The following is a 16,475-nucleotide window of genomic DNA, read 5'->3' as shown; positions in this document are numbered from 1 at the left end:
TGAAAGAAAACTTTTATATCAATCTTTAAAACAAATATGAATGATATTTAAGTGGAATGATATATGTTTGAAGAGGGGATATGTTAAACTTTAGCAAAGTACGAGGTATATATATATATACCTAATAATATTATCTGAAGAATATTGATGATTGAATTCATCATTTTATCAACAAACTCTATTCCTTTACTCATAAAAAATGTTGTATACCACAAATGTTTCAGTCTCAAATTTTGAAATTAGTTTACTGTGATTATGCATCCACCACATTACTGTTTATGATGGTTCATTTAACTTCTAAACATGCTGTGGTTAGTTCTAATGTAACAATCATGTGGAGAGCAAATTTTAATTTGAATCTAAAAATCCAACCATGTATGCTTTTTATCTTTTGGTCAGATGATTGCCCAGTGGGACAGTTTTGGAAAAGTACATTGTCACAATGTGCACTATGTCAGAAACACTTTTATCAACACATGACTGGACAGGACTACTGCCTGCCATGTCCTCTAGGCAAAAAAACAAGTGGAACAGGCTCCAATAGCTCCTCACAGTGTTACGGTGAGTACAGGCTCCAATAACTCCTCACAGTGTTACGGTGAGTACAGGCTCCAATAGCTCCTCACAGTGTTACGGTGAGTACAGGCTCCAATAGCTCCTCACAGTGTTACGGTGAGTACAGGCTCCAATAGCTCCTCACAGTGTTACGGTGAGTACAGGCTCCAATAGCTCCTCCCAGTGTTACAGTGAGTACAGGCTCCAATAACTCCTCACAGTGAAACAGGCTCCAATAGCTCCTCACAGTGTTACAGTGAGTACAGGCTCCAATATCTCCTCACAGTGTTACAGTGAGTACAGGCTCCAATAGCTCCTCACAGTGTTACGGTGAGTACAGGCTCCAATAGCTCCTCACAGTGTTACAGTGAGTACAGGCTCCAATAGCTCCTCACAGTGTTACAGTGAGTACAGGCTCCAATAGCTCCTCACAGTGTTACAGTGAGTACAAGCTCCAATAGCTCCTCACAGTGTCACGGTGAGTACAAGCTCCAATAACTCCTCACAGTGTTACAGTGAGTACAGGCTCCAATAGTTCTTCACAGTGTTACGGTGAGTACAGGCTCCAATAACTCCTCACAGTGTTACGGTGGGTATTGTGTTTTCCTTTTACTAAGTACTTGCTTGAGATTTCTCTCAATGTGATGGAACTTTGTGATGTCCATGTAACATTAGTATATGTATTTACAAAGACAAAAATTGAATTCTTTTGACATGATATATAGAATAACGCGTATAATATATAACAGACAGGTGTTATGATGATTTTAGCATTAGAAATGCATTTGAACTTGTGTTATTACTTTTGAAGATCTGAACCTACTTTTATCTGGAAGTTTTTCAGGGAAGCTGGTTTATATATTGTTTTTGAAGAATGTCATAATGACAAAAATTGTTTGATAATTTTAAACTAACATTTTTAAGAAATCATGAAGATGTTTTCATTTAGCATTTTCCAGCCAATTATTGAGGACTTAATTTGTTTTGGAGTTGTGTGTAACATACATTGACATCCTTCAAATTTTTGTTTTATCAGTAAATAGAGAACTATCCACAGAATTGTTACACAAATTACATAGCTCTGTGAATTTAAGGCTGTAAAAATATATGAGGAGATGAAATAGCTTATCAGCAAGCAAAGATGATGACATACAAAGTTGACTACACTGACCATCATTGTTCATGTAAAACTACTAGCCTGCAGATTATTATTTCTAACTAGCACAGTAAAACTTCTGATCTAAATGTTGGCAAATCATTCACATATTTTTACATTAAACTGTGAAATCTATTATTAAGAGATGCTCCACATTTCAGGTCTTGTCTTATCACATTTGTTGGGGTTTTCTTTCTAGCTCACATGAGCTGAAGGCTCAAGTGAGCTTTTCTGACCAAAATTTGTCTGTCATGGTTGGCGTAATCTTTTCACATTTTCATCTTCTTCTCTAGAACCACTGGGCCAATTTCAACCAAACATGGCACAAAGCATCCTTTGGTGAAGGGGATTCAAGTTTATTCAAATGAAGGGCCATGCCCCTTCAAAGGGGAAAAAATCACAAAAATGCAGTAATGGGTGGGGTCATTTAAAAATCTTCTCAAGAACCACTGGGCCAGAAAAGCTGAAATTTATACGAAAGCTTCCTACATAGTGGAGATTTTTGTAAAAATCATGACCCCCTTGGGTATGTTGGGGCCACAATAGAGGATCAAAGTTATACATGCGAATATATTAAGACATTCTTGTAAAATCTTCTCGAAAACCAATGGGTCAGAAGAGTGGAGATTTACTTCAAAGCTTTCTGATATAAAGTAGATTCAAATTTGCTCAGATCATGGCCCTCGGGGTAGGATGGGGCCAGTTTTATATTCTGAGGTATAGGAAATTCTTCTCCAGAACCACTGGGCCAATTTCAACCAAACTTAGAGAACAAATCATTCTTAGGTGAAGGGTATTCAGGTTTGTTGAAATAAGTGGCCATGTTCCCTTCAAAGGGGAGATAATCACAAAAATGCAAAATTAGGATGGGGCCATTTAAAAATCTTCTTCTCAAGAACCACTGGGACAGAAAAGCTGAAATTTACATGAAAGCTTCAAGCTTGTTTAATGCTAGGAACTGGTTTTTCAGGCGAGAGATGTGGCCCATGAGCCTCTTGCTTTTTTTTCCCCGGTTTTAAACAAATCTAGATTATACAAGTCTTCCAAGATAATCTAAATACTAAATGATTAACTTCAGGACTTCGGGAAAATGATATTAAAAATTATTAAATAATTTTCAGATGATTGCAAAGAGGGAACGGAGCTGAAACCAGATGGAAATTGTGTGCCCTGTCAGCGTGGATACTTTCGCAGTTTTCTGGAGGATGTTTGCACTCTTTGTCCAGCAGGAAAGACGACTGCTAAGGAGGGGGGTGCTGCAAGTTCATCACAATGTGATATCAGTATGTAATGCTTACAAAATGTTAGATAAAAGGAGAGTAAATATGGTAAATTTTATGAGACTTCAATAACATTTTGAGAGTTCTAGTTTTCAAGAGTCTGGAATCAGTTTTTCAATCAACTGGTTACAGGATACAAGTGTAAGGGTGGTAAAATTTTAACTTTGTTTTTCCAAGTTATATATTTCATTTCAAAACTTCCTTTCATTTGAAATATGAATAAAGAAATTATCAACACATGTATAAAATATTATTAATTTATTTTGTATTTTAGCAATCTGTTACAATGGAACATATCGTAATTCATCAAACGTATGTGTTCCATGCCCTGTTGGAGAATATCAGTCAATGGATCTCCAAGATAGCTGTCAACAATGCAAAACAAACTATACAACAGAGTCTGTTGGAAAAAACAACATCACAGATTGTAAATGTATGTGAAATCTTTATAGTATTTAACAAAGCTTGGAAAATTATTTCATTGTTTCTGTACTATCAGGGATTTTCCTGGTTTATTTTTTAGTCTGGTTACCGGACCTATTCCCAATTAAAGAATCACTAATATTTTTCCTATTAACAATTTTTTTCCCAATTAAGTGTACTTAAAATTCCTTTTCACATAGAGTCAGAAATAATTTCCAATATTATAAGAAAAAAATATATAGAAAAATGACTTTGCAAAACACCGCAAACGTGAGGCGCATTTGTTTCAAGAAGCAGTTCGTATCTGCTTAGATGAGTTATGTGACCTATGGGTCTCTTGTTTTTATGTGTATACTTCATAATGATTAACTTTAAAATTGACATTGAAAAATTTGGTAACCATGTTGACCATGAATTGATTATTTGTCCTCTTTGTTTAAAAAACTTTGAAAATAAGCGTTATTGATGTACAGTTGATTTATGATTATAATCAGTAAATGGATGGATTATTGGTTATATGTGACAGATTTAGATAAATTTTGAAATATTTACATCAACCTATTAAGCCAATCTTAATATTTATGATCAAAATAACCAAACAGTATGGATCGAGATAGTGATCATCCTTTATTTTGTACTTCGAGGGATTGCATGATGATATGTTTAAAAATAGAATACCAAAACTATATGTCTTGCGATTACAGAACATCATAAACAATCAGAAAGGGTAAAGCGATCATTTTTCTTGTATTGTGGATCATTGTCTCGTCAGCTGAAAAACAAATAAATTATGCAATTAATGCAGTTTAATTGTTTCTTATGCAATTATCTGCTTTTAGTTTATTGTCCAAAGGGATATGACATCTTGGATGCAGCTAATGAGACTTGTCAGTCATGTGAAAGAGGATATTATAAGGACAATATGAATGTGTTCAGTACATGTATGCAGTGTCCTCCTGGCAACACAACAGAAGGAATGAAAGCCACCAGCAGTGATAACTGTTCTATCAGTGAGTTCAGAATTACTGCTGCTACAAAATTTTAATTGTGATGAATTTTCTTTTTGTAAATACATGTATGTGTAACACATAAAAACTGGCACTAATTGTAATGGGGATCATTACAGTTGTTCCTCAAGCATTCCTCCATATTGCAAGTGGTGCCCTTTTGTTTGTAATTCCAATTAAATTGTATCATAGATACTTATTGTATATACAAATGATCTATAAATCAAGGAAATAGATTGAAATTTATGTAGTTTGTTTATATGTTTCAAAAACAAAGAGAACAAATCGCACACAAAAAGTTAAAGGGTCGCGAGTTCGAAAATAGCAAGTTAAAAAAAAAAACAAAGCATGTACATTTACTGGCATGCGAGTGTTTCAACATTTTTAATTATATTTTCCTCATTTATAAATGAGTAAAAGATGTTTAAGAGAGAATTTAATATTTTAAGTATAATCCAATCAAAATTGAGTGCATGCACATGCTGGTCTGTGATTTTGAACATCCCAGCGAGTTAAAGGACACATCGCATGTTTCTGAACTTTTTAATTTTTTCAGCAAAATTAATTCATTTCATTCCTAAAACTACTTAACATATGTTTTAAATGAAACAGTTTGTGTAGTTTTTGAGTTTGAAAGCAATGAAATTCAAATCTTGCGATATGCATATATTTTCTTCGATATTTTACGCGCCATTATCTGTGACGTCATATGCGACCTCGAGCGAGAAGATTTGTAAACAGTTGTTAGCCATTTCATAAACAGATCAGATTTAATTGACAAAAAAACAATTATCACAATAACGGCTAGTAAATACATTGTAACACTGCACTGGGGTGTTTCGTGCCGTTTAAGGGTGTACTTGTTGTCAGTAGAGAGGATTTGGACTGTGTTTTTTTTTTTTCAATTCTCGAAGGAGAATGAGGGACAAGACGTGAATATTTTTTGTCGGCACAACGACTTTGCCATAAAAAAAACAGTAGAATTTGTCCCTGAACTTTTTCAACAAGCACTTGGACAAAGACGTAGATAAACTGCGAGAAAATGGTTTTATCAAAGCTACGTACTGTTACATATAGGGCTACGGCATATGCTTTCCGTTCTGCTCTCAAATTCAATACACACTCGCACCAACTGACCTTCACCTTGTAACAACATGTAGGCAGAACTTGTGATCGGAGATTCTACCAACTGGTAGTTTTAAAAAAGAAATTTAAAGATAACAGATAATTGAACTTTCAATTATAAATAATAAAATATGATATTTTCCAACTTTGAATTGAATTATAATTAAAACTTTCATTTTTTTTAAGGAACGCGTACGTACATGAAACAACAACACACCACGCTCCCACTTCCTAAGTAACAACATGTAGATTAAAAAAATAATGATTAATAAAATTGCTGGAATAGAATAATGTAAAAGTATTGTGATTTTCACTATAAATTTGATAATTTTTATTTATTTCGAAATGCACCCGTGACAGTAGGCCTAGTTGTCAATGATGCGTAATCGTATATAATTTAGGCCTATCTAACTTATCCAAAAATAAATTTAATAATTGCACAGTTTATTTTAGAAAAGCAACAACGCTAATTACAGTTGTTTAAAGAAATGGCATTATCAAATAGTGTTTAGACAGCGATCCCATGTAAACATCATTTACTCGCAAATGCAGATGTCCTACTCGGTTTCCTCGCTACATTTGGGTCGCTATTTGTATGCATTGGTGGCTAAAAGATATAAGACTCTGATAATTTGTCAACATTGAAATAAATGTTATCCATGGTAAATAAATTAGGCCTCTAAAACCCGAATTTTTAAAAAATATCTAACACTACTTTTACAACAAGTTGATCAACGAATGTTGCATATGACGTCACTGTACCACGTGACTACCTATCTAATTAACTAGGCTTTTTGAAATCGGGGATTAGATTTCAGTCCGTATTGTGGCTAATTATCGCAATACTTCAGCGAACGAACTATTACAATTAATTTCTATAAGCATAAGGAAGACAAAATGCATACAATTCTGTATACTTTGAAAACATGAGATGTGTCCTTTAAGAGTCTCAATCCGCTGTATTTTGCTACTGTCAGGTATATGTAGCAGTGGTCAAGAATTAGATCAGTTTGGTGCTTGTGTTGATTGTGAATTGGATCAGTACCAGAAAATAGATAAACCAACATCAACAGACAAGTGTGTGATGTGTGAAGCATCCCAAGGCACAAAGCAGAAAATGTCCAACAGCTCATCGGATTGTCTTCGTAAGTTATCTTATTGATTTTACTACACACTGGACAAACTTAATGAAATCAAGAGATAAATATTTTAATAGATATATTTAAGATTGAACAGATGGGGTCTTTTTCTATACTTGTTAAAAAGTTTTTACACTAACAATATGAATGACAACTTAAATTTAACTTCACAGCTATGTGCTCAGAAGGAAATTTTCATAATGCAACATCAAATGCCTGTGAGCTATGTCCAAAAGGAACATGGAACAATGGAAATTTCACCATGAAGTTTGAGAGCTGTGTTGCCTGCCCAGTCAACATGACCACCACTGGTCCTGGAATGATATCTGCAGATAACTGTACTCTGTGTATGTATTGCATTTATCACATCTTTAACTGAATGCAATGAATGTATAGTGCATTATTTTGTGATGTGAATTACAACTGATATGTTTTATTGTGTTTGTATAGTGGACTGTAGCCCTGGATCATACATCAGTGACATGGATTGTCTCCCTTGTGACTTTGGAACCTATCAGCCAGATCGCCACCAAACATCCTGTATTGATTGTGGAACTAATCTAAATACCAGTGCAGTAGGAGCCACAAGTCAGACAGATTGCCAGAGTATGTCACACCGCTCAGAATGTGCTCACTATTATAGATTAAAAACAAACAAGATTTTTCATAGAATTTACATTTGTGCTTTATATGTTTTCACATCTTTCAGTTTTCTGTCCCGCTGGTTTTGAAGGACAAGATAACTGTACTAACTGTCAGACAGGATTTGTCAAAAATACAGCAGGAATCAGCAAATGTTTGGAATGTACTGGCAACTATACATCAAATAAGGAGCACACAATTTGTGATGAATGTTAGTGGAGTATTTTCTTAGTACGATGAAGCAGGAATGATAAGCTAATTTTCAGTCATCTCATTTTAAAGCTTTGTTAAAGAATCAAAGTAAATATGAATTTCTGAAATGATTTGTTATTTCTGTCAACAGAATTTTCAAATAGAATGTATGTGCTTTCAACAAACTTTAATACCCAATGATGATGTAATATGATTGAATGGCAATTTATTGATCTTTATTGATGTAAAGAACATTTATAATTATGCACATGATTTCAGTGTTTTGTGACAAGGGTTTCTACATAAACACTCATCAAAACATGTGTATGCCTTGCGATATTGGATATTACAAGAAAGACAGAGGAAACACCGCCTGCTCTAGATGTCCAGAGGGATTTTTAACAATGGATATGGCTTCTACAGCTAAAGTGGACTGCAGTGAACGTATGTCAAATTTTAGAAATCCACTCTTTGTTTTTTTCACTAACATGTACCCTTTTGGAATTCAAAATATGATCAGAGTTTGTTCAGACATTGGCACATGTACATATAGATTCTTTTTGATATCATTATCATTTTATATTTGAAATGTAATTGGTATACCTAAAGAGAGAATGTTTTTGTTGTTCCTTTCAATTTTATATTATCCACCCTGTCAGAAGATTTATTTCATCATATTTATTATGGAGTAATTATACAATAATGTAAGAGGAAATGAGAAGATTTATGACTAGACTGTGAATCCAACCTCGGACTCTGCATTACTAGTCAGATGCTGTACTCACTTAGCTATCCAGGCCAGTATCCATAGTCCATATTGTTCTACATCCTTCCTTCCTTAAATCTGGATTCTTTTTGGAGGAAATCAGGGCTCGAAATTAGCGAGAAATACTCGCAAAATGCGAGTACATTTGAAAAATAGCGAGTAAAAATAGTGGACACTTGAAAATCTTAGCGAGTGGTGATTTACAAACTTTGATCGTATCGTATCCGTTTCTTTAAACTTGCATTCAGAATAATACAAACGCTTACATGAACGACCGATTTCAACAACCGTTTCTATCCTGATTTTTCTTTTATGATTTTTTAAGAAACTCGGAGTCAAACAAATGCATTAGAGGTCGGACATTGCATTATAATGAAAAATAGAGACATGTGCCACAAGTCCTGTTCACTTATAGGGGTGATTAAATTGAATTCCAAATATGAGGTTTTTGTTACTCATTTATCTAAAAAAAAAAAAAAAAAATCGGAGTCTGTTTTACCAAGTCTTCCAGTAGTCATTTTTATCAGAATGTCTGGTTGTAGTGATGACACGAGTGCACTACTCGGCGCGTAGACGATTATCAAAAAAGTCCATGGGACTCGTGATCGTGCTGCTTATAAACCATGAATCCGGGATTTGCTTTAAAAATCACTAGTGACACCCCTGATGTGGCATGAAATTACAAGACATTGGATCTAGACCTGCGGTAAACAGGTTGTGGATTAGAGGTGCGATGGTCAAGAGACCTAAACATTGCACCACATGACTTATGTAACTTAGTATTGTGTCCAAACGATTCCTGTTGACCTACTAGGCTCAATAATGATGGGGAAAATCATTGATTTAAAAAAAAACTATGAAAAAGAGCACTGCTTCATTATTTTTATTTTAGCTTGTAGGTTTTCATTTTAGTGTGTGGATTTTTTACCCACAGGCTAAAATTAGCCTGTGGTAGAAAAAGTAAATTTCAACCCCTGGAAATTTGTGACTGTATGGACTGTGGATATTGTCTTGGATAGCCCAGTGGTTAGAGCATATGACTAGTAGTGCAAGGGTCCTGGGTTCGATTCCTGGTCCAGCCATAAATTTTCTTATTTGTTACCTTTAGTGCCGTTGACCAGCAATGGGCTTGCAAATGAAAGTCCTGTCAGGGGCAAAAGAATGTATGTCTTCAATAGTAAAAACTATTTAAGGAGGGAGGTTTATGTAGTAGTTTGGGCTATATAGTCAATCGATATCAGCCTGGATACCTCAGTGTTAGAGCGTCTGACTAGTAATGCAGGTTCCAAGTTTGATTCCTAGTCCTTTCCTGTAACAATATCATAGATGTTCATTTCTTTTCCAGCTCACTGTGTTCCTGGCAAGTACTTAAATTCCACGGGTGCCTGTATTCCATGTATGTTAGGTTTTTACAAGAGTAAGACAGGAAACGATAACTGTACAGCTTGCAGTTCTAATTCCACTACTCCATCCATGGGATCCATTTCAGCCTTAAACTGTTCCAAAGGTAAGTTAAGCACTCAAGACTGTCCTATTAGTAAGGTCAAAAGGTCATCTTCCATCAGTAGTGTAAACACTTATCCATCATCCTTAGGTACCACTGAAAAGGTAGGTAGGTCAAACCTACATAGATAGGTCAAACTCCTCCATAGTTATGTCAAACTCTCGGAATGGACCATAGGTCAGTTAAATTCTGTAGATTCCTTATTTACGACTCGTAGACATCTGATTGCAAGAACATATGTTCACAAGTGTTCTGTTGATCAAGAGTTTTCACATGTATTTTAGCAATATAGAAATTAATGTGGGTAATTTTATTTCATAAGTGATGCTTCTTGCAAAATTATGCAATAATTTCCTTGCGTATATTTAGAAATTTATAGTACTCGGACTGCACCATAGGTAGGTAAAATACGCAGATAATGTATTTTCATCACTAATGGTATGACTGTTTCATAGGTATGGTCCATCATAATGATAGTCTGTTTCATATTATAAAGTAATTTTCAAATATATCATAGCAACTTAAATTTGTGCTATGAGTTTGTTTAGACAATGAAGATTATTGGGAAAATTTATAGCAATTGATTTCCTAGTGTTATGATCTTTCAATGGAAAATCTAATGTTGTCTGTCTGAATGATTAAAACAGATGGAAGAGGAATATACATTTCTGTTGTCAATTGTAGTGGTGTGTGAGGCAGGTGAGAAGAGAATTGGCAGTAATAACACATGCATGAAGTGTCCTTTGGGATACTATCAGCCAGAACGAGGACAAAGTGATTGTATTCAGTGTCTAACAGATCAGACCACAGAACAAGAGGGCAGAATAAACCAGGCAGACTGCATCCGTACGTATATTTTTGTAGACTGCTACAGTATTTGAATTTTGTGGTATTTGGTATCAAACATCATTTTTCAAATCTTTGGCTTGAAAAGATTCCTTTGTCTTATTTACTACTTTTATCAAATCTTACAAATGATGAGTCAGAAATATTCCAGTGAGGTCTTCTGATCAGTATTGTCTGTTGCCTGCCTGTTTGTGTTAAACTTTTCACTTTTTCAGAGCTACTTAATAAACAAACAAAAAAAACCCAGAAAAATTCCTCAAGTTGTGTTGAAAAAAGTTTACTTGAATTTTAGCTTGGCCCTCATGCGTGGCTTTTCACTTGTTGACAGAAAAAGTGCATGGCAAGGCACCATATATGACATTAATGAGGCATCTAAAGAAGTGCTGTTACTTTCTGAATTAAACAGAAGTTTGAAATGAAGGATATTAATCTCCAAATTGACTGGGCCATTTTCAAACAATCTCACCAATTACATGTAGCATTAGTGGGGCATTGGGCAAAGCACGAATGTCAGCTAAAACGGATGCATTATTTACCACTATGAAAAGTTACTGTAGAATCATCATATTCCGTGGGGGACTCAATTTTCATGGGTGCCTCTATCCCACAAACCACAATGAAATACACAATGATTGTAATATCTGATTGTACAGAAATATCTATGTATATCAATAAAACTTTATAAAATCTTAGACAGTCCATGAAAATTCCATAGGGACAAGAGGATCCAACTATCATCCTTAAGTTATAGTGGATCTGAGGGGTGGTATGTGTACAATAGTTTGTGAACACTTTTCCTCCATACTATGCAGTACATTATAGGGAAAGGCAACCCTAACCACATTGTTACTTATATGAATGAAGTATCGTAAATGACAGTCTTTAAGAACAAAATCCCTACTTAACGATTAAATCATTATTTATCTATCATATATTTTAAATTGCCTGCCACTAAGAGAGCAGCCATTGAAGTTTTAATTTATGACATCACACCATTGGTTCCGGTTTATTTCATCAGCAGCACTGTAAACATGACTAACAAACAGTTAGGTTTGGAGCCATATAGATTTGATCCCGTTCTTTTGCAAGAAGAAATTGAGAAAAGAAGACGTTCAGACAGGTCGCTGACCAGGCAGATGGTAAACGGTTCTTCATACAAATGTTTTGAACCTCAACTTGTCATTACGCAAATGATGGATCCACAGTTTACATAGTCTTTTCTTTTCAGATGATTCGGTTGGGTCAGGAATTTAAAAAAAACAACAATGCTTTTTTCACATCTCCCCTTCACATTAGTGCAATTAACAAGACAGGAAGGCATCAACCTATTTATTTGTAAAATCTACCACATGCACATCTTTTATGATCTTAGAATCTCATCAAAACCATAACAGACGGTGTGACGTCAAAATTATTGATTTTTGTGGTCTTGAATACAAAAGAGTTTCACATCATGGCAGCCTCTATAGATAGCGGGAATTTCAATTTTTAACATTTTCAAATTAGTACTGAAGGGGAGAAGGTTTCATTTGGAGCACTTCCAATTTGGGGAGCTGGGGAGACATTAATTTTTCATAATAATAATCTCTAGTTTATATGTCTAACCAGTATCATTTTCCATTCTCATCAACTTGTGGTTTATTGACTTGATATATTGTTTCAGCCATTTGCCAAGTAGGAGAGGAATATGAATCTTCTACAAAAACTTGCAAGCAATGTGCCCTAGGGTATTACAAGTCCGAGGTTGGTAACAGTATGTCTTGCTCTTCGTGTCCTACTGGGAGAACAACACCCAACACTGGCTCCATCTCTAACAGTAATTGCACTGTTTGTAAGTAAAACTTACTAGTACAGTTGAGTCTCATTAATTAGGATATTTTGATTCCAGGAAAAAGTGTCTGGCTAGATGGATGCATCTGGATTTGCATTTATCAGAAAAATAAATAACATGGCAAAAATTGGTTCCCATGAAATATCACAATCTGTTTGCATTTGGATAAATGAAATCCGACTGTGTACATCTAAATTTGAACTCTATAGTATGTCCATTATAACCACCATGCAACAAAAAATTAGGAAAGGAGTACATAGAATCACTATATACATCCTTCTGTTCTTATTGATGATGGCTACTTAAAGATACAGTGTTCCCTCAATATATTGCTCCCTCATTGCCTGAAAATCCTTAAGAACAGATTTCTTCCCATGTTAACACCCCCGTTATAATGCCAACCCCGCGTAATGCCATATGCCACTGATTTTCACAAACAAATGGTCAAATTTCATAGGGTTTATCCTGGATAATAATGCCAGTTACCTAACACCTATCGGAAATTGCACCTGTACTTGGAGGGCAGTGCGGTGAAGTGTGACATATTCAGGTGGTCAGATTAATTACAAGTAATTGCTAAATTAAACTCAAGATTATCTAAATATTTATACAGAATGGAGCTCAAATAGATTTATGGAATTGGATTTCTTTTGACTGCTCAGTGAATTTTTCATAAATTGTCAGTAAAGGTGCATTCATTATATTAGCCCCCACCCCACTTTATTGCCCAAACTGGACTTGGAAAAAAAAAGTTGGCAATATACTGAGGGAGCACTGTACTGTAATATCATCAAGTTGAATATAAGGTTTCTGTGCATTTATATAAATGTGTATTTTTAGAGGTTTTAGATTTGTGGAATACATGACATTATACAATTGTGTGTGTGTGTAATAAACAACAGCTGTATGAGCATGGAGGCCTCAGCCAAAATTATCAAATATTTTAATATCATCATCAAAATCTGCTGACTTATAGTCTACTCCACTTAAATTGAATTCACTTAATCTGTTATATTGAAGTAAAGATAAATCTCCAGCAACATTATTCATATGGTTAAAATTCAGTTATATTGAACTTGGATATAATGGACAATTCAGGTTGGTCCCCTGGATTTTAATATATCTGGAATAGACTGTATATTGAATTTTGAGGGTTTTCCAAATGTTTCTTCTAATATAAGATATCATAAGAAGAGATCTTTGATGCATTATATTAAACAGAAGTGTTTTGCAGCTGACTGTTCCAAAGGGGAATTCCGATCCTCCGTTAGCTCAGGGTGTGAACCATGTGCAGTTGGAACATACCAGGATGAAAACTCCCAGACGTCCTGTAAGACGTGTCCCTCATCCAGAAGTATCACAGAATCCACTGGGGCAACTTCTGAGAGTTTCTGTATTGGTAATTATAGTTACAAAATAATTAATTCTAATTAGCGCCTGAGTGGTTCTTTAAATAGATGTAAAATCCATATTACTTTTAGGGTGTACTCCGTTGTCATCAAATTGGCACTTTTACACCTAGACTGTTGTTATTGATAGCACAACTGATTTCCGAAAGTGGATAAATCTTTCTGAAATCTATAATACCAAGAAATCTATATAGATCATGCTGTTTAAGGAATTCAAAGCTGAAGTCACCTTATAACATAGATGGTTTGTTTAATGCAATGCCAGTGCTAAAAAAGAATTTGGAAAATAATTTCACACATTCCTCTTGAAGCTTAGGTCTATTTTGAACTGAATATAATTATTTCATTCCAGTTAGTGGGCTTTGTTTTCTGTGTCTTAATGTTTATATTATGTACTAATATGTGTAAACTTTGCAAATTTTATGTTACCGTACTAAGAAAGCAAACTTTTTCATATAAACTTGTACAAATTTTCACTAGAACTTTATTTTCACATTCAATTGAGAGAGAACTTCACATATGTAAAGTTTTTGCAAATATAACATCAGGTTTATGATTACATCTTTATAATCTGTTGATGTGAAAATTAATGTGAGACTTCATTTATATAGGGTTTCTTATGTCACAGAAACTAAAAACAGACATTTTTTCTAAATTACATTTCAAAATATATTAATTAATGAAAAGTGTGCTATCACTTTTTGCAAAGTGAAACCAGGTAATCAGTTTAGTTTCATTTTAGTCTCAGATTTTGTTGAGGATCCCTGGTGTATTTCTATGTCATTGCTAAAAATGACAATGCATATCCTGCAAATATTTGTGACTCAGAACAAAATAGAGAGTCTGCCATGTTTAAAGCAATATTACAGTATCTTCACTATACTGTTTGCATAACAGGTCTAGAAAATATTTATGGTGTAAAGACATGCATCATTAGGGGAGAGTGAATATTTCAATATGTAAATAATATGGAATCTATATTTGCTTCTACCTTTATATGGAAACTGAATGCAGGAAGAAGTCAGCTTTTTAATGACCAATGAAAGCAGTTTTTGTTCAAATCAAAATAAATTTGATTATTGAAACGGAATGATACTTTTTATATGTACATTGAATATGAATTTTTATCCTTTCTTTTGTTAAGGATTATGTCCTGATGGAAAGGAGTATAATAGGACTGGTAAAGGATGTAGCGATTGTCCCAAAGACTTCTACACCAACAAAACTATCTCCCAGTTCTGTATTAAATGTGCTACAGGATACATCACTTATGGGGCTGGGTCTTCACAGTGTGTCAGGAATACAGGTAATTTTCTTCTTGTAATCGTTCAGCTTTTGTGCATAAGAAGTAAATGTCCCCAATTGATTTTTAGGTCACAGTGTCAAACTGGACTTGGTAAGATATTTTCAGTTCAATATAATGAGAACCCTTTACTTGACAGATTCAAATGACTAGTTATTTGGAAATGTTTGCTGAGAATCTTCTTTAGAAATCAGACTTAGTATTATTGATGCCTCTGACTAGTATCAGATAACCATATTTTTCTCTATCATCACAGACATTTTGAATTTAAAGTTGATCCTATTTAATATTGCCACATGGAGGGATGGCATATTTTTCTTATAAACATTTCTTGTTTTTTAGGTTCTGTGACTGAACCTCCTACTCCTGAAAGAAAGACGTATGTATTCAGCCTTACATACAGAGCCACAGTGGATTGTGGTGATACCAGTGTCCTGAATGCTTTGTTGACGAACATAAAGACAAAGATAATAAATCGGCTTAAACAATTGGCCAATGTCTTTGCAAATCTTTGCAATAACTCAAATACTGATGCATGTTTTGGATCAATAAAAATAACACTTAAAGCAAATGGATGTAATGCAGCACGCCGTAAAAAGAGAGCTGTGGAGTCCTCTGATGTAAATGTTCAGATGGAAATTCCAAATTTAAGGTATGTGTCACACTCATCGACCCTCAACATAAACTTCTTTGTTCGCCTGAGCCAAGCTGATAAAAAATTTCTATTGCTGTAATTTTTTCACATTTTTAAATGCCCATTTTTAGATGAGACATATCATGGTTCATATACGGCAATGTCTGCATGTCCTTCCATTCATCTGCTTGCCCATTCAGGGTTTTCTGTTTCTATTTTTATTTCTCTCACATATTAAACTGAAACTTGCTGTGTAGCTTCTTTGTGGACCACTCTATATCATGTGGCAATTCATCAATAATCAAACTTTGCAAGTAAAGATTACCTGAGAAGTACATTGTCCAAAAAAGGAGGGGGGGGTGTTGCTATGTGCCTGCAAAATTTTATGTCCATTAGTTCACCTGTGACTTTTCAAACGAAAAGTTAGAGAAAACCTTAGAATTAACTTTTATGGTTTTATGCAACACTGTGAATGCCCGAGTAAAAATAGCAGTTATCTGCAGTTGCAACAGGTGAAAAGATCCATAGTCAGCTAGAAATTATGTGCCATTTTACAAAATTTATTACTTTCCTAGGTGTTTTCTGATATTGATTGTTTCTGATGACATCACAGAAAGGACAATTTAAGTAACTCCTTCAATTCTCATAGAATTATACGATTTT

General features: G+C 34.5%; 1 protein-coding gene across 1 annotated transcript in view; it reads left to right on the top strand.

Moving 5' to 3' along the window:
* LOC125672113 (uncharacterized) overlaps positions 1–16,475 on the top strand; it is a 197,988-nt gene that overhangs the window by 166,306 nt on the left and 15,207 nt on the right. The window contains exons 53-67 of the mRNA XM_056161740.1: positions 400–561; positions 2,833–2,994; positions 3,266–3,424; positions 4,254–4,424; positions 6,524–6,691; positions 6,859–7,032; positions 7,136–7,291; positions 7,395–7,538; positions 7,799–7,963; positions 9,631–9,792; positions 10,474–10,635; positions 12,299–12,466; positions 13,701–13,865; positions 15,020–15,181; positions 15,521–15,830. Coding sequence (XP_056017715.1) covers positions 400–561; positions 2,833–2,994; positions 3,266–3,424; positions 4,254–4,424; positions 6,524–6,691; positions 6,859–7,032; positions 7,136–7,291; positions 7,395–7,538; positions 7,799–7,963; positions 9,631–9,792; positions 10,474–10,635; positions 12,299–12,466; positions 13,701–13,865; positions 15,020–15,181; positions 15,521–15,830 — 2,590 coding nt within the window. The remainder of the gene's footprint in view (positions 1–399; positions 562–2,832; positions 2,995–3,265; positions 3,425–4,253; positions 4,425–6,523; positions 6,692–6,858; positions 7,033–7,135; positions 7,292–7,394; positions 7,539–7,798; positions 7,964–9,630; positions 9,793–10,473; positions 10,636–12,298; positions 12,467–13,700; positions 13,866–15,019; positions 15,182–15,520; positions 15,831–16,475) is intronic.

The sequence above is a fragment of the Ostrea edulis genome, chromosome 4 (assembly GCF_947568905.1).
Source record: "Ostrea edulis chromosome 4, xbOstEdul1.1, whole genome shotgun sequence".
Taxonomy (NCBI): domain Eukaryota; kingdom Metazoa; phylum Mollusca; class Bivalvia; order Ostreida; family Ostreidae; genus Ostrea; species Ostrea edulis.
Note: the sequence above shows the minus strand (reverse complement) of the source record. Positions and strands in the feature narration are given on the sequence as shown.